Genomic DNA, 25,473 nt, shown 5'->3' on the forward strand with positions numbered 1-25,473 from the left:
ATTAATTTTATCAGAAAAAAACACCAAAAAACACTCGAGACGCAGCCCTTGCTTAAAAACGAAGAATTTCTCAACGAGAATGAACAAGATTTGATTTGTGTCGGCATTTCAGTCGAAGATAATAACTATTCACAAAAGCTTTTTCATCAGGTCAAGTTGTATTTGAATTGCTTTAGGAAAAGACCTTCTGCTAACAACAGAAACTTATTTCAATGATATGCAATCTTCAGCAGAGGGCACCGATTAACTGCAGTCTACCACGCGATCTGTCTTAGCATAATTTCGTTTCAGATAAACGAACTTTGTGGGCTTGCTTTTCATACAACTTGTCGTTTTAACTTTGATTGATTGAATCTTTATCCTCGGACTGGGAAAGCTTCTTGCAGAGCTTAATCCTGGCAGTTTCGCATACTTGTAGAGGCTTTGAATCACTGACGCAGGCCCGGTCACCGAGATTGACAGAGTGAAGTTTCCGATTGTTGAAGTCTTGTTGCTGAGGAACTATTCCATCCATTAGGTGCCGCTGAATGGAGAGCAGTCCTTAACGTGCGTTGCTCAAGCGCACACCCCGAGAGTCGAACCAGCGCCGCTTGATCTTGAAGCTTCTTCGTTCCAGAAGTGACGCTGTATGCAGGTGGCTGATTTATTGGTCAATGAAGTTTATCAAGAGATCCGGTTATGTCAAAGCGGATTGAGTGTGGTCGATCTGTAATGCAGTGGAGCCGATTTTTTTTTGCTGTACATACTTTGATGTGAACGGTTTGATCATCTCTCAACTATTTTTCTGCTGTTAAACAGAACGCACAAAGCTCTATGCTCGCTTGTTGCTTTCATGATGTAAACGAAATGATCTTACGTAGAAAAGCAAGTTCATAAGTATGTTAACTATGTTTCATACGAGGATCTGTGTATCATAAATGGAATTGGCTGCACAAAGGCCACAAACCGCACCTTAAGATTAATGTTGAAATATAAGTCTCAATAATCTTCTTACAGGGTGTAATGTCCGTTTTAATCACATACCTGTGCATAACGTTGAAAATCTTCTGTACGTTATACAAACGCATTTTGATAACTGCAGCGTAGGCTTTGCAACAGGTACAACCAAAGGCAAAATAGCATGCTACGTTTAGCAGGTGATAGCTTTAGCAGATGTCAAGGTGGTAGACTAAGCCTAATTCTGTGAGGTGGTTTCATCATATGTCTTGGCCGGTAGCTATACTTAAGTCATTTGCAAACCGCAAATATCCAGTTGATACACTGCATTTATTTTAACAACATGTAACACACAGTAAACATTACAAAAAGCAACGGTACGAGGCTAAAAGTATCGCAAGGTTTTTGTTTAAAATACAGAAAAGAAATGCTTGTAGTTTAACCAAAATTTACAAGGAAGAAGAAGCAAAACGGTCACATAAACAAGAAGGCTGAATAAATCATAAGTTTTTTATGAATGAAAATTTAAAACAAAAATCCTTAACAACCAAACCAAGCATGTAAGCTATAGCAACTACCCTAAGTGACACGAAATTCAGTTACCGTAGTTATGTTTGTAAAAGCATTTCGCCCAGGGATATCTAACACAGATATAAGACGTTATAGATAGGCACACAAAAACGTGAACAATTGCAAGCCAATGTTATGCGGCGGTACAATGCAAACAGTAAGCTAAGCTGTTTACAGATAAAAGATATCTTAGCCTTCAACTAAAGCTAAACAATAAACATAATAAGCAGATAAAGAACATTGTATTGCACTTATGAAACATTGAAGTGAGATGCATTGGTACCAAATTGAAGGAACTACAAGAATAATTGAATATGATGAGTTAAAATAAAAAACATGGAGATTCCCATAGTTAAAGTTATCTCAATTGTCCAATTAGGTCAACGCAAATTACGCAAATTCAAAATTACATGTAAACCAATGTTTTATCACGGTTTTTTTTAAAAACAATTTTTTATGACACTCATTAAAAGTGTAAACTTTTCTCTATGCAAAGAATTAAGCATTAGGCTAAGTATTTACCAATTATGAAACACATAGTTTTGTGGCATTTTCTAAACAACCATCAACTTCATATAGCCTACACTGTATTTTTTAGAGCTAACTTGCAACTTTTTATGGAAGTTCAACAAATAAATTGCAGCAAAACTTATATTATGATTGAGAATCCACATTTGCAACAGAATTTACATACAGAATAACAAGATTTGTCAAGAGATTTCTCGATATTACTTGTGATTGTTTCTATGATTTTCTTTTTTTGTTTCGCTTGGAAGCAAAGTTTAGAATGCACATTTTGTAACATCAAGCAGAAGATATAGACTGTTGAAACGTGTTCGAAATTGCATCTAGAATACCGAACGCATGTAGCTAAAGCCTGCACGTACAAAGGGCTGAACTCTTTAGGTTTGGTGGCCGTGCTTAATTTACTTTCGTGTACGTAACCTTTAAATTTGCATCGCATGCACGTTTTAAACTTTTGTAGTTTTGCCACCTTTTCCTTTTGTTGGTTTTGTTCCCGTTCACTATTTGTAACTTTATCATTACTGTTGTTTTCCGACAAAGAAAAATAAATTGAATTGAATTGAACATGCAGTTCAGTGATATCAAAGAGTTCTAATACAAAACAATAACAGCTCTAGAGGTAGAGTCCGAAGTTATTTTTTAGCGATATTACACTTTAAGTTTCTTAACACTTAATATTTCAAGCAAAATCAAAAATCCAAATCTTTGTTTGCAGCCTATAGTAGCTGGTATACACTGTACTGTAGCTCAAGTTCATAGTAGGTTACACTGCAATGAGTTGATACACAAACCCAAGGTTACTATACACACATCTCAAATAACTGTAAAACTATACAAAAAAAGTTTGTACAACAGTTTGCTATAATCGGAATAAAATTGGAATAGAACAAATTTCAAAAGTCTTTTGCAGAAAATGTGATCAAAAGCAGCTTGCAAGTCAAAGCGAATGTTCTCTTGTATTTGAAACAACAGACCTAACTTTCACTCGATGATTATTTTTTTCAAGGGGTTCTTCTTATCTGGTATGTTTTTAGACGTTTCGTTCATTTCGTTTGAAAACAACGACATCACGCTGGGACCCTTCAAAACTGAAATAAAAACGTCAATCAATTAAAACAACTAACTATAATCACGCCAAGCTGTAGGTCTATGAAGAAAAATAAAATAGTTGAAATGACAGTTTTAAGTTAGCAATACGTTCTGTAGTCTTAAGCAAGTATAGTCTTGTAGTCTTAAGCAAGTATAAGGGGGCGATTTCAACAAGACACAATAATGTGTAGGTCTACATTAGTCCGGCCTTACGACTATACTGTGAATAAAATTACTTTTCTATGTTTTAGAGAGGGGGGGATCGCTCCAATATCCCCTCTCTGAATCCGCCACTGCTCTGTAGCACTTGACATAGCTGCTAATAGCAATCAGGGCCTATGAGAGGGGGGTACGGAGGGTACGGCGTACCCTTGAGGGCCCAGGCCTGTGTTTGTTGGGGGGCCTGAAATTGTGGTTTTATAGTTTACGCGCAAAAATGTTTGGCTAAAACCATCCTAAACGACTGATTTCAAGCATAAAAGTTGTTATTCTTTATAGTCCTGGGGGGCCCGTAATCTAGCAAAAGGGCCCAGAAAGGTAATCGAGTGCTTTGCGAGCAAATTAGGGGCCCAAAGTGGTAATTTAATGCTTTACGTGCAAAAATGTTCTGTTAAAAGCACCCTAAATTAAATCATACAAGTTAGTTATTCTCCTGTCCTATGGGGGGGAGGGGCATAGTGTAGTAAAAGCAGGTTTGAGAAAAACCCAGGTAAAAAGCCCGGGTGTTTTTTTGTTTTTTTTGAAAACTAACTTATTTGACAATAGTAGTTTCACGCTTATTTCACTTCAAAATGATTTTGGAGTTAGAGCAGGAGCCGGAGAATACTTTCGGAGCAGGACCGGAGCCGGAGTTAAAAAAAGTGACTTCTCTCGTTCAGCTCTGCTAGTGCTGGGCATGTGGTGAATGCAAAAGTTAATGAAGAAAGGTTTGGATTGGTCAGATCATTCAGATGATTAACTTGATTATGTTTTAACAAGATGTTATGTTTGAGCCTTGGTAGAGAGCTTGGCTTGTACCAGATAGCCTACATATAACACTCAGTAACGTCAACGGATTTAACATTAAACACACAAAAAAAAACATCAAAAAACTACTAAATCCAACGTTTTCGACATCACATAATGTCCTCTTCAGAAATAATTATAAGCTACATCAAAGAGAAATAAAAAAATGAATTTAAAAATTTAACATTAAAGATGTAGCCTACAATAAGCGACACCTCTCAACAGCAGTACAGCACCATCAACAACTGACACACGAATTCAATGCAGGATACACAAATTGGCGAGGGTCAGATCACATGATATGCACAACACAAAATAATAGTTTTATTGCAGCCTGATGCTATTATTGCGCACAGATGTCCAATTGTCCAGTAAAATGTTGTGTGGTGTGCAATACGCCTAAGCAAACATCACACTTTTTGCCCAAGACAAAGGGGGCCCGGAGTGAGAGGGGGGCCCGGAATGACTCTTCGTACCCCTAGTGAAAATTTCTCTCAGAGGCCCTGATAGCAATTCTCGGTGAAGGTCTTTAAAGTTATTCTTTTACAATATCATATTCCAATATGTTAACATGCAAATCATCTATATCTTACATTTCTTTTTAACGGGCGTCAAATTCATATTAACAGTGACTGATGTGCCAGGTTTGTCCAACGCTTGGTGCCATTTCGAGCGTTGTTCTTCTGTGAGCGCCAATTTGTGGTCAGTGGCGTGTTCCTCGCTTACAATGGCTGCAGAAGAACCATGTGAGTGGAAATTAAATCATGTTCCAGTTAGCAAATTAAACACGTTTTGCATTGATTGATTTACTGACTGGGATTATTTCGAAGAAGAAAAAGCATTTAAAGCATTATAGAAAATCACAAGACCAATAAAAACAATATTGAAAGCCGTTGAAACATGACGATTGCTTTCGGGTAAGAATGTAGGCTGTGTTGGCTATACAGCACAAGTACGTAAGGAGAGTGTAGGCTATTCTAAACTCCAGAAGCCAAGTAACCAACATAGCAAAAATACTAATTAGAGATCTTATGTTAATCTGATTGTGGTTTGAGATTTGTTGCTTAATAACTTAAATTAATCATATGTGTTTCTCAAATCTATTTAACGATTAATTTATGTCCTGTATAATCAAAATTAGTTGATGATAATGAAGATTAATACTTCGACGACTTTCTTATTTTAGTGGACACAAGCCTAGATAAATCAAACACAAAAATAAGCTAGCTTACTAGCAGTGTCAGTCTTTGGGGTGTGCAAACCGTGCGATCGCACAGGACCCGCAAATTAGGAGGCCCGCAATTTACTCAGAAAATGCAGTAATTTTGTCATTTCCAATGGAAAAATTCAACAAAGGAATTAGCAACAAGAAAACATAAAGACTCAACGGGTGCAACCTATTTCGTTCGCTGAACATTTTGTACCCTGAAAAGATCGAGAAAAAAAACAACAGAGCCGAAGTCGATGATCGGAGTTGCCGCAAATATTTCAAAATTTCTCTCGATCTTTTCAGGGGACGAAATTGGTCGAAATTTGATTTTGTAACTCCGATTTCAGGGTACGAAATCGGGGTACGAATTTTTCAGGGGACGAAATAGGTTGCATCCAGACTCAACATAGAGACATAGCTTTATTTCCGAAAAATGCCAAAGAAAGCATGATGTTATCCTTTTGCTATGCCACCGGACAGCACTATTTTACAGTAATATTCATACCCAAATTTTTGTTGAACATGCTTTCAGAATGCCCCAAATTCAAAGTAATGTTTCAAAAATTTCTGGGGGAGGCCCCCAGACCCCCCCGCCTCTGGGTGCTGCCTTCGGCGATCACGTCGTCAGGCTTCGCCCACCGACCATCAAACCTCCTCCCCTTTCAGAATACCCAGCTACGCTACTGAATTGGATCATTGTCATTGGGGCCCGCAAAAGCATATTCTGCACAGCGCCCGAAATACCCTAAGACCGGCACTGCTTACTAACAACTCAGAAAAACCAAATGCTGACGAACTACTAACAATAAATCCACAAACTTGGTTATTAATTTCTTCGCACTATCAATCTGTTGTTAAATCTCTCCATTTTAGGTATAAAATATCAAGAAAAAATCTATTGCAGGTTACCTTTCTTTCCTGCAAGGATTGTTCGTCCAAGTACAAATTTTCCGTCGTTTGTTTTTCCAACAGCCTCCAGAAGAACATATTTCTCAGCTAACTCTTCAGCTGAAAACCTTTTCAACACAAACACGTGATTCCATCTACAAGAAAAAAAAGATTCATTTTTTTCTATACATTACCATGAACTCTTCTGTTATTCTGCAAATTGATAAACAATTGATGCAAACATTGCTGTTTTAGAATGAGTTGGGTTCAATAAGCATCAAATTTGTTTTAGAGCAATTTGTTTATTCTCGAGGTAACATCACTAGGAGTCTAGGACAAGCCTACATGAGATGACACAGAAAATTAAATTGTTTCACTAATGTAGACTATAGTTTGCCAAAATATAGAGACAATTTAACAGAAAAGCGGAAGTTATCATGCTTCCGTTTAGTTTCAGCTTATGGGCGTTATATGCTAGCACACTGCAGAGTAGCTTCTCTCATCTTTTATGAGTTGTAACAAGCAAAATTAAACAATTATTACTTTCTCACTAAAACTTCTGAAAGACGATGCCTTCTACAGCAAGCCGTCAGCAAACTTTTAAAGTGCACGTATAACTATTTAAGAAAAATGTTTTTTAAGGTACACTTCTATTAAAAAGCTTCCATAAAATGAAAAGTTTTTCATAAAACAATCTCTTTGCTGAAATGCAATCGGTTTCATCGACATGTTGGCTCAAGTTGTTTTTTATTGATCTCAGGCTATCGCTTTCGAGCAAGTGTAGGCATCCGCATGTTATACTGTAGTGCAGTGTTTTTTAACCTTTTTCACCTCAGGGTGCATCACTGCACCTGCAGACCTATAGAAATGTGGTAGCGCATCAGGAGAGTGAAGCGTGCGCGAATTTGTTTTAAATGTGCCGGAATTTCTCTTGAATTGCTTGCAAATGTTTATTGCCACGGGCAGGCGCGGATTTATGGGGGGTGCCCAGGGGGCCCGGGCCCCCCCGAAATTTTGTGAAAAATTGTATGTTTCCGCATCAAATGGTTTGATATGCTTCTAAACAGCTGATATTAGTCCCTCGGCATCACAATTGATGAAAATGGTTGTTTTAATGTCTATTTTACAGCATATCGTACAGTCGTAGTATCATTGTTCACATTTGTTTAGCTTTTTCTTTCCTTTCAATTGATTTTCAAATTTTCTGGCCCCCCCCCAGAAAAAAACTCTTAGATTCGCGCCTGGCCACGGGCCTCTTAACTGCATTATCTTCAAAATACTGCTGGCCTATGTTCAATAATATAAGCCGAAAAAACAGAAAAATTATAGGAAATTAGCCTTTAATCTTGTAACATAAATCATTTCAAATTATAAAAACATACAGCAAAACCTTTGTTTGAAAAAAAAGCTTCTAAAACACAAAGTGTAAGTATAAAGTTCACATAAGATCCTTTCCATGTCGACCTATAGGCTATGCACAGGCCATGCCAACATACAAGGTTCAAATTTGACTGCAGGCCGATCTGCTACGCTTGATAGCAGTCAGAACCGCAAGGATAGATTGATAGTCTGAGTAGTAGTTGATAAATTTAGTCTTTGTGTGTATTTTGTGTAATTTCAACTTACTTTTGTGCTAATTTGATGATACAAAAATTGGAGAAGATATTATATTGGCACTTGTGTTGGAAATCGAAAAGCGTTTGGCAACACTGGTAACATAAACATGTCATTCTATTGACATGAGGCTAGTTTTACAGTGATTTGAGATTCAGTGACCAAACTTTGGCGATTTTGATTTTTTAAATCTATCATTGCAAAGCGATATAAAAGCACATTTAGTGTGAAGTTAAAAATCAAAATCTCATCTGTCTCGTCATGATTATAGGTTCGCAAGTTGAGAAGGCCTGTGTGTATAAAACATAGGTCGTTCCCTGTAGTCTTATCGTAATCGAAAGCTGGTTTGGTTTTTTGAATCTTTATTTTTGGACTGACAAAGTTTTGATAGGTTATTCCTGGTAGTTTCGCATACTGGTAGAAGCTCATGACACAGTGCCGGCTTTGAGGTAGGCAGTGAAGTTTTCCGATTCTTGAAGAGAATTATTCCATCCATTAGATGATGATGATGATGATGTTCGCCCTTCGTTTCCGAAGATGGCCAATGAGACTGAGATCAAGTTTCTTTTAGATAGGCTTTAGATATCCATTAGATAGGCTACCGCTGAATGGAGAGCAGTCGTTGAGATGTGTTGCTCAAGCGCACACCCCAAGAATCATACCAGCACGGCTTAATAGCTCAGTTGGTTAGCGCGTGACTTCTGGAACGAAGCTTCAAGATCAAGTGGCGCTGGTTCGACTCTCGGGGTGTGCGATTGAGCAACGCACGTTAAGGACTGCTCTCCATTCAGCGGCATCTAATGCATGGAATAGTTCCGCGCCAAAAAGACTTCAACAATCGGAAACTTCACTCTGTCAATCTCGGTGACCGGGCCTGCGTCAGTGATTCAAAGCCTCTACAAGTACGCGAAACTGCCAGGATTAAGCTCTGCAAGAAGCTTTCCCAGTCCGAGGATAAAGATTCAATCAAGCAATCAATCTTCAGTCTGGCACGTAACCACTGTGCTAACGGGGCGGATAAAGCCTCAACAATTCGACTTTGCTTTCGACTTAGTCTATCATGTGTTGCTTCGGTAAACGCTTTTCCAGGTCAATTGTTCATTCTGTTAATCTTTCATAACTACCTGACTTTTCGTGCGTATGAAGATAGTTGTTACAATATAAAAAAAAACAAAAAAAAACAGTTATAATATTGAGGCTCACTCACTTGGTGGTTCCTTTAGTGTTGCAGTACACATAATCAGTTTTTGACACCGGTCCTTTTTTTCTTTTTAAACAGTCTGGAAAAATCTGGCATTTGAGACGGCATTCTTTGAGTCTGGATTCGTTTTCTCCTATGACATTATTAAAGTTCTTTCCTTTGGTGACTGTAATCAACATTTCAGTCTCTCTCCCTCTTGATTCACTGCTCTGCTTTTTGAAGATGTCCAAAAAATTCTCATCTTTGTCAAACACACTCACACCATTTGCTGACATGCTGCAAATCAACAAAATTATTATTAGTTTTTAGTCAAACATAATGAAAAAGATAATGTAATGAATTATTGCTCACACTTTTTCAATGCAGGGCATTAAAATCGGGTGACACTTTTTCAAATTTCATCATGTGTAATCACGAGTGTGCGAGAGTCTCTACAGGAAAGTTTGATTTTCTGTTTTTTTGGGCAGTAGGCTATTTTAATGTTTTATTCAACTCTCATGAAGCAGGGCCTAGTTAGACTCAAGATTAATTCGCAGGTTGAGTTGTTGAGTATAGAAATGTATGATATGTTTTATGTTGTGAAAACGTTAGCATTAGCATAAACAAAGCGTACTTTCTTACCAAGAAAGCGGAGAAATCAAGCAAAAACAACAACAGTGTCTTGAAGTAAAGCGCTGTAGCCTGCTGTATCCATCGCAGATGTGAGTTGCTCTCAACCCATGTCAAGGTAGGCTATTCACTTTCGAATCATTTAATCAATTAGGATTTAGGAAGCTATAGCATTGAAGTAGGGTAATGTTTTTTTTTTTTGTCGAAATGAAATAAATGTATGTTTTATTTCAGTAGTAATTAGAAATGATGCGAAACAAAGTTTTGCTTTCGAAACAAACAGCCTTGATAAACTGTACAGTAGGCTATTTGACTATTGTACAAACCTGGCATATGTTTCCACTGAACTAGATTTTCTTGCCGATGAAACTCTGGGTAAGTTAAATTCTAACAGAAGTAATAGTTTAGGAGGCTGAAATTTAATTTTTTTTATTAGAAGTAAATTGGCTTCAATAACTTGAGTTATTAATATATCAAAGACGTTTATTCACAAGATAGGCTTCTAAATTCTTTTGATAAATGCGAATTGGAACTGAAAACACAGCATGCATGCATTGTATTTGCGAAATAAAACATGCATGAGCGTTTGTTACAAACAAAGCGATTTCCTCATCATCATTGTGTGAAACTGCAGACGGCAAAATCGAAATACCATTAGGCTTACAATATTATACATAAACTCATGCAATTGTAACCAAAATCTATACACAAGCAAGCTTAAAAAACGTTTAGTTTTTACGTTCAATACAAAGTAAAATAATTTTTTACATCAAAGTAAAATGGCCCTAACCCCTAACAGTTTAAAGGCTCAGCGATTAGTGAATCGGTGAAGTTTTTAAAGCATACTGTATGTTGATCCTTTATAAAAATTAAATATAAAGGTCTTTATAAAGATATGTCACCTCACGTCGTCTTTGTTCTTCCATTTTTTCTCCTGCTTCTTGAATTTCATCCAATCTTTTATAATAATTTGTAAGAAACGGGTCGTCTGGGTAAATGCCGTAAGATTCTTGCAGTTTCAACTCGTCTTCTATTTGCCGCTCTCTCCATTTCTGAGGGTTTTGTTGTCGGTACAACAGCGCTTTGTCCAATAAGGTCATGTTTTCTTCTTGGTTATCTTGGTCTCCTTGAGCTGCCTTTACCGCATTGATATTTATATGAGACGGAGATTCTTCTTCTGAATCGTCGCTTTTTTCTCCGCCTTGCCCCGGGGAAATAACCACTACCTGATTAACAGTTACTGGCTTTTTTCCACCAATTTCAACGTTGACTTCTTGTAAACCTTTTTGCTTACTACTTTCTCCTTCATTTTTATCATTATCAAGTAGCCGTTCTTTGGACTGACTTTTCGTTGTCATTTCTACTTAGTTGCTGGAAGTGTTGAAATATTACACAAGACCAGTAACTAGTGCCTAGTTGTGAAGAAAAAACTGAAAAACAAGTATAGCCTATCTTGCAGTCACTTTTTAGACAAGCATCTGTTATCAATGCACAGTTCATGCGATGAATCAACAGCAACGTCACAAAGCGCACTGCTATCCTCTGTTTTACCAGCATCAAAGCAGGCACTTTTGTTTGTTGTTTATTTTGCAATATGCACGCTGTTTTTTCGCAATATACAGCCCTTATAGGTCATAACAGTGGCGTATGCAATGGAGGGTTGGGGGCCACTATCTTTTCCATTGAGATTGATATCTGTTTTGTTTATTCTTTATTATGGCTTTATTTGATACGTTATCTTCTATTTTTCTTCAACGCAACTTATGTATGATCGAGCTAAACGAACGTCTTTTTGCAGTGATAGATCATTCATCTGCTACAATTGATTTATGTTGGACTAAAATGTATAAAATTAAGCAGCTGGTATCGAAATTTCTAAGTTTTTCGCTTGATTGAGGTATGCTTTTGTTGCTTGTAAGCCTTGTAGCAAGGCCACTTAAAAACTAGGCTATTGTGACCGTTGACAAGGAGGTTCAGAAGGTACCTTTGGACCAGGAATGATTTTAAGAAACCATTGAATATTCTCTTAATGTAAGACACATTTTTAAGTGCCAGAGGATGATACTGATACCGGACCCAGATTATCCTTTTAATGGCCCTGCTGTAGACCCAGGCCACTACCTACTCAAATAACCAGTCTGTTTTGCGCTGCTGGCTAGCCTGACTTCAATAGGCAACAACTTCTGTTGATTGGGATTAACCGTTTTACGTAGAAACGTCCGAAATAAATTATTGTTTCATTTGAAATTTTTGTCTTCACTCATTTCGAGATCGCAGCAATTTGATTTCGCGATGAGGTTAAAATAAATGAAATGCTGAAGCATAATTACATTAGGCTACAAAACCCGATTACGAGGCGTATGAAAGTTTTAGAACTGGGCTAAGAAACTCACCCTATCGTAAACGAATACAGCAAGGTCAAAATGCAGTGCTAGGAATGTATTAACAAAAAACAGGTCATTATGCCTTCCATGAGATGAGGTTGCGGGACAGACAGAAAAAAAAACGAACAAAATTTTCTTATTACCATGTTAACAGTCAGATACACAAGTGGTGAGAAAACAATACCACCAAACCGAAACATGCTCGAACAACCAAGCGTAGCGCCCCAGACATAAAATCAGCCATTTTTAACAACGTTTGCAGATGTCGAATCAATGTACAAAAACGACGTATTTGATGTCGGTGGCATTAAATAGAACAAAATACAGTACAACAGTCACAGTTCTACAAATACACCATTTCAAGCCAAGAAAACAATTTGACCTAAAATGGTGGCATTAGATACCGGGCAAAACAATTACTGGTGTGAGTGCAGAAATCGAGTGATAACGGAAGTTCGTACAAAGAGATTACGTGTTTAATTGGGCAAAAGTTAATCTCCCAAGATCCAATTTTGGCTCCAACGAGCGCAGCGACAAAGTGCTTGGAACTTTTCAAAACCAAGATGTTTTGACAGCGAAACAAACTTTAACATTAACCCAACGCCAAGCAATGTTGGTATAATGTAAGTAGCTCGTTTTGGCCAAACACAGGCGCTTGAAGTTCGTACTACAAGCAATATTTCGCTGTAAATACGAAAGTGTAAAATTTTAACTATAGCTTTTTTAAAACAAGTCTGATTAAAACAAGAGACAGAACATAAATTTCTTGTTAAAAACAATGAATTCAACAATGAAGTTCCCACTACCCACCGATGCTGTGAAAGCTTTTAAAATGAGACATTCCCGTCGGGGCGCAAAGATTTCCACAAATTTGTAAAGGAAATCATAAAATCACGTGGTGACATGTCAACCTGAAAGTTTCATAAAAAAAAAACATCGCAAAGCAGCAAGCAACAAGTTACTAAAACTTCCGAGTAAAACAGAAGCAGAAAGTTTTAGTTTGAGACAATCATGCAAATTAACATAACTGTGGAAGAAATGCTAATGGTGGATACGTTTAAAACATACAGAAGACTGCGAGCGAAAAAAAATGCACCTTGTCAAAAGCATTAATATGTAATTACAACAAATATAAAGAAGCTCTTTAAGAGTTCATTTTCTAAGACCGAAAAAAGTTTACTTCATCCTGGAGGAATAAAACCGCAAACACGAAAACCAAGAAATCCAAATGGAAGTTAATTTAAAAATTCGGCACCGCAACAAGGCGCCACAGAATACAATGTCGGTCCCAGCTAGCAAAATCCGATTTTTAAGGATTAATTTAACGTCTGGAGACATTTAAACCCCAGATGTTAAACCAATAAGTTAGAAGAACGGAGTTTGCTACCTAGGTCCACGCGACTTTACCAAGTTATGATACATGAAAGATTTTAAAGAACTGGGCTCGTTGGAGCCAAAACAGAACAGAGACTTTGCTACAACAAAAGGCTGTGCGACTTGCGGCTACTGTCAAGTTCTGCTTGGAACTTACCTGAGCAGTGGAATAAACACTGAAATTGTTAACGTAGCTTCTGTTGTCAGAAAGTCAAACAAAAAGACACAAAAATTAGGGCATCCGGCTGATAACTAGACCAGATAAAAAAAAAGAGATTAAAATACGTTTCGTCAGTACAGCAGCTAGCAAGGCCTACATTTATGTTCAATTATACAGTATTTCTGAAATATAAATAAACTTAGCGGGTGCCCCAGCGTAAAAGTTTGGCCAAGGGGTTCTGCAGACAGCCTTAGTGGCCGTCCATGAAAAGCATTTGTGATTGATTAGCAAAGGCTTTGCTCAACAAAACGTACTTACGATGTGACAAACATATGATTCATTCAATTTCAAACTATGAAACAGAAAGATTTAAGAAAAACTAGGTGCAATTGAAAAAAAGAATGTTCTTCAAAGCAAAAAAAAACAACCGCTTCACGGCTGTTCAATCCAGTCTAAGGCAGTTTTCTAAAATCGTCTTCGTTGGTTTCGCATCAGTGGACGATGATTGCGAAAGTCTCCAATAGAATGTTGCCATTCCCAGCATTGGCGACAAAAATATTTGAAGCAATCCTGAACAATGTAAAAAACAGCTGTTATTTAATGAAGTGCAAGTGGGCCATGTGAGAGCAAGAAAAAGGCTTGTCAAGCTTAGAACAGATGATCAAGTTGACACTAGAGTGGAGAAAATTAGCGAGCAAATTCAAGTGACGTAGAAAACGAAGCCAAACAACGTGGCAAATAACGCGAACAGTTCAGTGGCGTTTTACCGTAGACCTTGGCTGGAGAACAGAATTAAAGCAGATCCACTCGCCATATTTTGGCAGAATTACAAAAGGGACGAAATTGTTATAAGCGTCAGGGCTGTGAGAAGGTTTACACTCAGAGTCACACTTAAGAACTAACATCTATTTTAGATCACGAGGGAAAAGAATATTGGACAAAAAAAATCGACCATATGGTGCAGTCGTTATCGACGAGCCAACGCTGCCCCTCCCAGGTATCTTGACATGCAACAGAAAGGAATGGATCAGTTATAATAAAATTTTATTCAGTCATGCCCAAACAGCTACCAATCTGCATCGATGAAGCCAACACAATTTGTCCAACTTGTCAAAGCAGGCAAACTTTAGACTTTCCATGGACTGTACTACCCGATGGTTCCAACACAGTTCAGTAACGCGGAAATATATTTAAACTGTCTAAGACACCGAGCTTTCAAGTGTGAAAACGCCACACGAGACTACTATGGGGTTGTCTCCCCTCCATAAGTTCGCCCAATTCACTTACCGGCAGTTCGCGACAGAAATACGGGCCCTGTTGTAGCTGACACATGTTGCACACAGCAGAATCCTCCAGGTAAGGATCAATTTGCACTTTCTTCGAAAACTTCAAGGTTCGAATCTCGACAAAGGCGGCCTTGACAGCCCTGATGTAGCTGGAATGAGTGCTGAAGGTGACACGACCGGAACCTAACCAAAAAAATGAAATAGTCCATGTAACGAAGTTCGTCCTCTTTTTACATTGATGTAATATCTGAACACGTTGTTGAATCAATGCAAAAGACGGATTTTGCTAGCTGGGGTAGTAAACTCGGCCATTAAAGCGGTCATTATTACATCACTGCAACGTCGCCACATGTCAGCATTGCAGAAACAGCAACTTTTGCTGACTGGGAAGCCAGGCGCAAAAACGTAAAAACGATAAATTTTTCTACAGGGAAACGCCTGAAAAAGTGAACAAAACCCAGAAATGGCAAAGCTGTAAACCAGAACTGTCTTTGTCACTAGGTGAATGACTAAAACTGGTATCAGACGTTTGCACACCAGAGGAAATAATCAATACGGCATGAAAATGACAATGCTTACCAATTGGATATTTGTACTTGTCCGTGTCAATGCCCGAATATACAACATTGTCGAAAAGATCGTTCATGACCTTAGCGAGTCCTTCAGCAGATAACATTCCGTGCAGGGCGCCAACGAATATCGTCTTATTGGAGTCCAGTCTAGCAGATGGCACTCTGGTGTAGTTGCTGTCCGATAGAACCCAAGGGATTATCTGAAGAAGTGAAAGTAAAGAAACAAAATTACCTGGCGGTAGCGACAGGTATTTATCAGCGAGCGGAGGTTTATTATGTGACAATGTAGGCGCGCACACGATGTATCGGTGTTGGCGTTGAAGAATCGTGAACTACGTCCAAAAATGAGCGACACACCTCTAATCTCGTCGGTGCTGCGTTTGTCAAGCCAGCAAACTAGCTCGATGTTACATCGATTCAAACTTGGGAAACGTTTCATTAACGTCAAAAAAGTGATAAGACGAGTTGGAGATTACGAGTGAAACCGTAGGCCCGCAATTGTTACACCCGATTGCTACCTACCTGAACTTCTTTGCTGCGCATGCGCCGGCTGGAGAGGCGAAAGAAACATTCGTTGGTGGTGACGTCATGGGTGCAGTTGAGCAGCAAACTCTTGATTGACTTGTCACTTTCAAACAGAAGGTAGACATAGCCAGCTGGAAAAATAACAGATGAACGGCGTTACGAAACGGCAAATCAAAAGAACGTTAATTTTGACGTTGAAAAGATGTGAAGTGACAAAATGACCCTGTGGAAACATCAGGGCAAGCTTGTCCAATGATGTAAAGCAGGAGTGACCGTGCCTCGATTCGAGGCTATTCAAGGTTGCTGATGGAGGCTATTCAAGCTGCGGTGGAGTGTAGCTGTTGTTTCAAGCTCTAAAGCAACTAGGACTTTCAGGAGAGCGGTAGGAAATGAATATTTGTTGTTTGTGTTATTTTAACTTTAAAAATTATACCGACATGGAGTTACAAAATTGAGTTAAATATACTGCGATGGAGGCATCGTGAAATACAATTTATTAACGCTTTGGGTCATATGTAATGAATATGCACCAGATTATAAGTTTGTTTAGAAAATGTTGAATAATTGCAAATAACTACCTATCTATTGAATTAGATTTGCTTGACTGAGTTCACAAAATTAATTTGAAAATGAACATCAAAGGCAAGTTACACCGACCCTGATAAAGTTCAAACATCCAAGAAAACTTGTCGAAACAGTTTTGAAATTTCAATTCATATTTAGGAAATCGTGATTATTGGCGTGGCTTGCACAACAACGCGCCAGCCGACTACACTTCCTTGTTCCTTGTCGCCCTTATCTGTAGCTTGTTCGTCAAAGTGGTAAGTTCAATACCAGGACTTGAGGTAAAGTGGCTCATCTGAGCATTTATGCAGGGAGCACAAATAACCTATAGTAGATCAGGGGTATGCCAAACCATCATTGTTCAGCAAAAAAAAATCGGCCTTAAAATAAAAACTAGAAACAAAAATGAAATAAAGCGGTTTAGCGCTAAAACGAAATAACGACTTTTAAGGTTGTTTCGTTTCCAAAGCCATAATCTAGCTTCAGCCGCTCGCCTTACGACTAAATCGGCAATTTTGAAAAGGCGAGCCAGACTCGCCTGTTGACCGCAAAGGGTTAAGGTTGTTTCGTTTCCAAAGCCATAATCTAGCTTCAGCCGTGCAGTAAAACACCAACAAACCTCTCAGTGGATATCTTGGGCCCTTCATGTCCTTTCCTGGCCACTCGACTCGTACCAGACCGTAAGGCTTAAACGTCATATGCAAAGCCGCTGAAAAACATGACCAGCACATGATTAATATAGAGCAGATTAATTTAGCAACCGCGGAAATCGATTCTCATCCCTAACAGAACGGAAAATCGTTAGATTAGTATGAGAAAGCGTTCGTCGTACGAGATGATCTCCTAATCTAGGTCAACGCATGCAAGTACAAATTAAAAAGTCCATTCAGCGGGTTAAAACTATGACGAAAAATAATTGCATGCTTTGAAACCTGCTCAATGGCAGGCCTTCCAAACAAAAGCAGCACTACATTGTACATTGCCCAAACGTGAAATGCAGCCATTAAATTGAAACAAGCCAAACTCGCCCCGTAGAAAGGACAACGCATCACCTATTGTGTAGCCTATATTGCTTGTATATTTCAAGATTGTAGCCTACTATGTTCTTTCTTCTGACAAATCAGTCTTGTTACTCAACGCAACAAACAGTTTACCAGCCTCATTTTTGCAATCACAAATCGATTTCGCTAATATAGCATCCTCAGTATGATCTTTTTCAAATAGAATCTTCTGACAAATAAACCATTGGTTGATTGATTTTACACTGATGGAATGTTACCATACGTGATACATATGGTTGAGATGGACTATGTTGGTTGAGTTGTCTGTTTGAGATGACGAAAGTGTGTTTTCATGAAGCTTAGACAGTGGAAGAGAAACACAAAAGACTCACCCTCTGTGATGTCCCAAGGCACGCCACCGACGAACACTTTAGGAGAATACGTTGGGTTGGCATAATGACGGAAGGGGAGCTGTCCACTCCACGCGCATGTGGCTTCACATGTTGCTGTGAGGAATAGACTTGTTACAAAAGCAAACAAACACTGTAGTGACAGTTTACTGCACTGTTTAACCATCTGGAGACGTCGATACGACAACAAAGTGGCATTTGTTTCCAAAAACAACGGCCATGAAGACAACGGTGAGTACCGGAACTGAGCGGATAGTACAATTATTGAAGTCTTAAAAACGATCAAGTGAGCCAGATAAGTTTATAAAATTTCAACTAGTTCAAGTTTAAGTTTTTACTTACACAAACAGGTAATTCGCTTAAATGCGATGTCGTTACAAAGTTAGGTTACGTTTCTAGTGCAAAAACTGTCGCGGTTGAAACAATGCAAAAATGAAATCCTTGCAAGCTGTAGAACTAGTTACCTGCAGCTGACCGATGCAGTCGGGCGTCGTACTCCATTTTATCTGAAACTCCATAAAGTGTCGCCACGTCGAGTAATTGATCAGAGTAAGGGTTCAATGGAGGATTGATCGAGTGTGCGGCTGCGGAGGCAACGCCGTTGCTGCTGAAGTGTAAACGTGGCGTAGAAGAATCGACTACATCCGCCGCGTTTCGTGGCATCGCCAGTCCATTATTAGAAGACAACACGTCAGGATTAGAGCTCAATCGCAGAACTTGCAATCCGTTCTGGTGACAAAAAAACGCAATAAAATGACATGCAATCGTGGATGAAGCAGCAGTGTTATGCCACAGTAAGCCATCCCATGTTAAGTGCTAGACATAGACCTACATAAACAAATTATTGTGAAAATTGAATAACCCTGGCAAATTAGTAACAGCAGATGCTGCATCGAGTACAAATCGCATTGAGCCAACTTGTTTCATTTCCATTATGAAAAACCCACCCGCAAAAAAACTCCAAGGTGAAAGGCCTGCCAGGATTGGTGGCATTTATACCATGGGGTTTTTGCTATTGGAAAAATTATGATTGTAAAAAATAGTAACAGTTCGCAATTCCTACCAGTCTGTACCGTTTTTAGGACAATTGCAAATGCTTTGTCTAAAACACCAATTATTTAGTCAGACTGAATGTAACAGGTGTGTCAGTCAAGCCCAATCTTTGGAGAACTCAAAAATCAATACCTACAACTTGGCTTTACTGCAAGGGAACAATTGTTCCGTTGGACTAATGTTGATACTTACCAACAAATCCGTGATAGAAGTGGGGTCGGAGATTGATGACAGCTCCGTCGCATCCGGGGAAGACTGACTGCTTCTTCCATCACTGCGTCCAGAACCAATGCTGGAATCATACGAACGCCCTGAAAGCAATTATAAATATTTTGTTGAATGCAACGCACAGGTCTTCACATTAATTTTTATCGATTGTGCAGGTCCTGCCACATGTTAAAAATCGGTAAACAAAAAGATTTAAAGGACCATGACGAAAATGCTATCACAGCGTAAGTAAAACAACCTTATCCTGACCTAACGTGTTGCAACCGTGCTATGTTTTCACTAAATTTTATAACTCATTCCGGTCTCAAGCACGTTTTAACGTTGGCGTTTTGTCACTTCTACCTATGCTATGCGACAGGTAGTGTTCTCACTGTGATGGTCAGAAATTAAAGCAATTGTACAGAAGAAATTCATTACCTCGCATATGGTCGCCATAGCGAAGCATTGAATGACCATCGGATGAGGAAGTGCTGTAACGTGGGGCCGCTTTTAATTGTTCGAGATACGTGCCAAAATCTGAAATAAAACAGAACTGGAAATAATGTTTAGTATGTAAGCTAACAATTGTGATTGGGTCTGATTATTTTAACGCGAAAGTAGGAGGACATTGTATGATACTGTCGTCAACACAAAGCAGTGGGGGTGTTCACATAGTTATAGGAACGAGTCAATGAATAGTAGGCTACGTGCTTTGAAAATATTCGAGTAGACATTGCAATAGGTGTGTGAATAAAGCAATTAGAAATTGCCTTATATTCCATAAGGTCTGGTCCAATCAAGCTAAAGCAAAAACCTGTCTAAATACCACACAGTCTACCTTTGCGAATATTGTTGAACATTTTCGCAAGAGCACCGATCTGCAGAACCGGAAAACGGCGTGATATTGAGCAGTTCACAGAAGGTTGTGTAAAAAAAATCTTACATCGTCCTAAAGGTACACATATGCGTGGGCAAAAACACTGAGTTGCCCTTCCACATAAGTTCTAACCAGGCGCATGAACCAATGCAATTGTGAGCACAAAACCACTGAACACTGTGAACCACTGTAGACGTCTAACCACTGGTAAAAGGATAGACCCTCGGCCCCAGACGCTCACACGACGACGACGACGTCTGCAGACATTGAATCAATGCAAAAAAACGACAGATTGTTGTCTGGATAAAGTTCAAAAGTGTAAGAAGGGTTGCCAAGTAGAAGCACGATTTCTTACAAAACAATGTCTAAAATTTAGCAAAACCAGCAACGCCAGACAGTATTTTCAGCTCTCGAAATTTTGTTAAGTTGATTGATTATTGATTGATTGATAGTTGATTAAAACCGAGGTCGAATCCGCCCATTTGCAAGACGCTTTAACCCGTAAACAATTACTCTTAAGATACCGCCAACCGCCATACATCTGAAAAGTTTACCACGTCGTTTTTCAAGACTTTCCAAACTGCTTTTAGCCAGCCAAACGAAATAATTGCTGCCAGATTGCCCTGGTTTGCAGGAAAACTGCTAAACTGGCAACACAGCATGCTTTTCAGTAGGCTAATAAAAATCGAGTTTCCGAGACGGCTTTAAAAATCGCGATGCACTGATATTCGAAGTGGCTATTTTTACGACGCTGATCGCCATGATTGTGATCGAAAAGCTTTGTTTCGCCACAGGTGTTGCCAGGGTCAGGATGAAGTTAGAAAACGCTCTGCCCATTGCCCAGGAATGCAAAACTTTCCAAATTATATACAACTTTTTGTTTTGAATGGCTTTGACGATCCCAAACTAGGTCAGAATTGCTTATCTAAAGTAGCCACGTCCTTTAATCTTTGCAGATCAGTGAAATAAACCAAATAAGCCCAAAAACAATGCATGAAAATTTATAGACTGGAATCCGATTAAGTGAGAGTCACATTACGACGCTATTGGCAGTTACACAACAAAGTTACCGTTACATTGGCAATACAAGTCATTAAGTTACAACTTCCGTCCAAAAACAAACGCATGAAATTAAAATAATGGCTTTGAATCAGCTTTTTCAAGTCGAAACCACACCTTGTATAACTGGCTGATTTTAGGCCTGCTGGCCAACCTACCGCTTCGTCATGTCGCGGAAAATATCAAAGCCTAGGCCTGTCTAAATCAAACACTTCGTTTTGTAGTTCAATCATCAATCATTTTGTAACTACAAACGTTCATTTCGACTCAACATCTTAGTCTAGGTTACTTGTTCTTTTAAAACAAGGATTGCGCAATGCTTTTTGAAGGAGTAGCTAACTAATTTGGTTGTGGAGCAAAATTTCAGTCTCAATTCGGTTCGAATTAAGCCTCTTCTAAAACATGCGTGTTTCGTTTATGAATAAGTTTAAATCCATTTTATTTTATGAACTGTCTCTCAAATAAAATGCTTTCCAGAGTCATGTCGAACAGCTATGCTAGTAGGCTAAAAAACACTCTGCAAAGAACCGCATCTCAGAAAATTATCCAGCTAGCCTATGTTATCTTTACGATGTGAAAACGTAATAAATCAAAACACATACCTGTCCTGCCAGTCTGGTTATTGACTAGTTGCAGAAACTTGGAATCCAAATCCAACTTCGCTTGATCGGCGTAATATTCATTCAATGCTTGAAGATCAGAAGCAGAGTAGTCTTGCTGTTGCTGCATAATGCTTTCAGACAACGCGTGTCGTGCAGAAGAAACTGGCTTCTGTAAATCCTTCAAACGCTGCTGCACTTCGGTGTTTGCTTTTCGACAGCTAGTTGAGCCTGAAGATTCAGCGCTTTGCTTTTGTAGCAACTTGGAAAATGAACTTTGATTGTTTTCTTTCGAAATATTCAATTCACTAAACTTGTGAAGGAAGCCAGTGATTTCTTTGGAAGTTTCTACAAAAAGTAACAAGTATAATATTTTCAACCGCCTCTCACGTGGCAAACCTTTCGTGTGCAACGCTACTTCTCAACTGAGACAACTTGTACAACTGGAAGACTTTATAAGCCCACAACGAAAAAAAACAAAAAAAAGAACTCAACGTCGAAAACAGCATCCAATTAAAACGCTCTAATTCATTCCATCAAAATAAGGTCAAGAATTGACAAGGCTTTTGTCCGTTTGTGAGAACGCTCACAGCAAAGTAGGCTAACCAACGCTAATATTGGCCTACTTCTCACCTGAACCTGAAGTCGTAATAACCGGAGAATCAGCTTGAGCAGACCATGCAGTGTACGGAGTGGCAAACTGCAAGACTTCTAAAAATATAATCACAAAACAAATTAAACCCACAGCTTGAGTGTTCAACGAATGTAATTCGTGTAACTTAACAAGCGATTAACATATTTTAATGATTTAAAAAGTTTTTTGTACTGATCTAGCTACGTTTTTTCAAGAATTTTACGAGTTCTATTACCAGTGGCGTTTGATGGTGTGACAGAACTGTCAATTCCACGTAGATCCAAAGTGTTTCCCAGCAAGCTGTTCATATTGCGAAACAAATCCTCGTTTGAGCAGCTGGTGGCAGAGCTCATGATCATTGGAAACCAAATTAGCAAAGACGTAGAAAAGACTGCTGCACCACGTGAGCGCAAAATTGTATACCAACAGCTGATTGAAGACAAAAGGATTTTTTCTTGTCCTTTTAAACAGCTGAAAAATACTTTTATGATTTGCAGCAGAAAACGTATTCTGAATAGGCAGCCGCTGCAAGCAGTTAGTGGTAGATTGGAGCAACCCAGTTTGACAAGAAACAATTGTTTTGCAATTTCTGCATCAGTTCGAGTCCAACGAACGTGGTACTCTGGTATAAATGTATCAACAATTTTTATGAACCAGTGCGAACAATAAGCCTTACGTCATAAGCCAAAGGTGAAAATATTTTCAAAACAACAACAACTTTAAATTCGACGTTTCAATAGAACTACTAGGTAACAAACAAGATTGCTAAAAAACGTGAAAATGTTTGTAACGTAAATCTAGAAAGCCTTTGCTTATCTTTCATGTGCAGTTCTTTCAAGTACGTAGGTAAAACCTTGAGGTATTCCAAAGCAAAAATACTGAAGGCCTATGTTGAACAAGTGGCAAAGTATTACAAACTGTATATTCGCTTCTCACGTTTCGTTTTCACGCGACATTTTTTGCCTTCACTTTGTCTTCAAATCTAAAGATTTTCATTTCATTGCGCTCTTAAAATAAAAAACCTAAGATTAAGTCAGGGGTGCCCAATTTTTTCCCTAAACAGGTCGAATTTGATAATGCGAAAGTGTCCTCGGGCCAACAATCTTTCATAATCTTCTTTTACTCGAAGAATGCTGCTTTACATAGTAAGATTATAATAATCAGCTTCTCATAGGGATTGAAACATCCACAAACTTTGGAGGAGTTTCCTACAAGTCAGCAGTTGTGAACTGAGCACATGACAGTTGAGCAAGTGACAACTAATCAGAAGGGGCATTTTTTTGACCTGAAAAATTTTTTTGATTTTTTTTTTTATCAAATTTTGACTTTATTTTGACCAAACGATATTGCTTATTTGTAGAGGGCACAGTTCTTTCTTGAATTGATACCAGTTACCCAAACATAATATTTTGTCGATTTCAGACCCAAACGTAATATTTTGTTGAAAGTCAAAGTGTTTTATGGATTATAAAAAGTGCGTCGCGTTTTTTGTCGATAGGAAAATCTCGACAAATCTGTCTAACTTTTGCTAAAGACGATTTGGCTTGCTAAGGCATTTTTTTCTAAGACATTTTTTTAAGGCATTTTTTGTATTACAGAATGTCAGTCAGCAGGCTATTCCTAAAATCCAAACTGTTGATCCTCGAAAAGACTACGTTTGTGAAGAGGGAGTGTTTTATAAAAATTATTTAAGTACGTAACAATGAATAAACAAGGGACATCGACACCACAACATCGACACTGCCATAAACAGCGCCCTGCGCACAGTGACCGGATGCCTGCGTCCCACACCATTGGACAATCTCCCCATTCTCGCTGGCATCCAACCTGCTGAGCTTCGTCGCGAAGAAGCCACTCTGTCCCTCGGTCGACGGGCACTGGAGCCTAACCATCTTCTCCACCACAAGATCTCTGCCTTCCCAAACGGGCACCCCCGCCGACTGAAATCAAGACACCCATTCGTGCCAGCCGCTCGGCTTCTGATCAACGAAGCTGATGAACAAGACATCTCTGCGGCTACTTGGGCGGACCATAAATGGAATTCTGAATGGAAGTCAAGCACCACCAGACTCCATTCATTCATCCCCGACGCCGACACACGCCCCATCGGCCTGACACTACAGAGACAGGCATGGGTGCGCCTCAACCGTCTCCGTACGGGCGTCGGGCTTTTCCACTCAACCATGCACCAATGGGGAATGGCTTCTTCCTCCTCCTGTGAATGTGGTGCCGAGGAACAGACCGCAGACCACATCATCAATGACTGTACCATCTTCAAACCACCTAACGGAGTGGAAGGTCTGCGCGTCATGGATGATGAAACTAAAGACTGGCTGCTCTCTAGCAGCCTTCCAGTGTAGTCCGGGAACATCGTGAATCTGGGGTGGTAAAAGGATAGACCCTCGGCCCCAGAAGCTCAGACGACGACGACGAACAAGGGACAATTCGCGATAAAAGTTGCTGCTGATCTAACTGGGCATTGTGACGGATTTCCTGCTTTTATAGGTTAATATGGTTTAATTGTGTCGCAGTTCCTGATTTACAATGCTTACACGAGGATTTTGACAAAAATTACTCTAAAGAAATACAAAAAGTTTGTCAATAGACACAATTTGACAAATTTTGACTTTATTTTGACCTATAAACTTCTTAGAAACAGTCCCCTAGGTGCTAAAAACAACTTTATTCTTTGATTCGTGGATAAACGAGGTCCTTAAAAAATGTTGACTTTATTGACTTTTGAGGCCCTACTGATCAGTGATCACGCAACATTTCAGCAAGTGGGTAATTGGTAAATGATGAAACTGAGAAAGTAACAATTGAGCAAGCCGAAGCTTAGCATCTCACATGTCAGCAAAATCAGTTCAACAAGCAGCAATGACCAAGCAAGTCCGAGCTGAGCAAGTAAATCTTATTTGCTGACTTGGCAGTATAGGCTAGCTGAAATGTACTTGCTGAGCTGTCGCTTGCCGAGTGGTCTGACGACCGAAATTTTGCATTACAGCTGTGTTGATGTGAATAAAAGTGACGTCTTGATTTTAATGCACAGGTCAAACACAAACTTGGCTCGAGGTTAGTGGTAGTCTGGTAGACAAGCATAAAACATCACGTAGCATCACTA

The 25,473-nt window shown here is 39.0% G+C and overlaps 2 protein-coding genes across 2 annotated transcripts; both read right to left on the bottom strand.

Moving 5' to 3' along the window:
• Positions 1-1,247: 1,247 nt before the first annotated feature.
• LOC145767401 (uncharacterized) lies at positions 1,248-11,005 on the bottom strand. Its single transcript, XM_082579221.1, has 6 exons — positions 10,550-11,005; positions 9,974-10,059; positions 9,045-9,314; positions 6,245-6,378; positions 4,719-4,856; positions 1,248-3,119 (listed from the first exon to the last, which is right to left on the bottom strand). The coding sequence occupies exons 1-6, from the start codon at positions 11,003-11,005 to the stop codon at positions 3,013-3,015; spliced, it is 1,191 nt and encodes a 396-aa protein (XP_082435347.1). The 3' UTR covers positions 1,248-3,012.
• A 2,910-nt stretch (positions 11,006-13,915) lies between these two features.
• Positions 13,916-22,705, bottom strand: LOC145772161 (uncharacterized). The gene is made up of 12 exons (XM_082584008.1): positions 22,588-22,705; positions 22,352-22,429; positions 21,722-22,066; positions 19,622-19,720; positions 19,169-19,287; positions 18,388-18,652; positions 17,906-18,019; positions 17,132-17,221; positions 15,946-16,079; positions 15,431-15,623; positions 14,853-15,034; positions 13,916-14,135 (listed from the first exon to the last, which is right to left on the bottom strand). Exons 1-12 carry the CDS (start codon positions 22,703-22,705, stop codon positions 14,031-14,033), a joined length of 1,842 nt encoding a protein of 613 aa, XP_082440134.1. The 3' UTR covers positions 13,916-14,030.
• Positions 22,706-25,473: the final 2,768 nt, after the last annotated feature.

Source organism: Aplidium turbinatum, chromosome 1, assembly GCF_918807975.1.
Source record: "Aplidium turbinatum chromosome 1, kaAplTurb1.1, whole genome shotgun sequence".
Taxonomy (NCBI): Eukaryota; Metazoa; Chordata; class Ascidiacea; order Aplousobranchia; family Polyclinidae; genus Aplidium; species Aplidium turbinatum.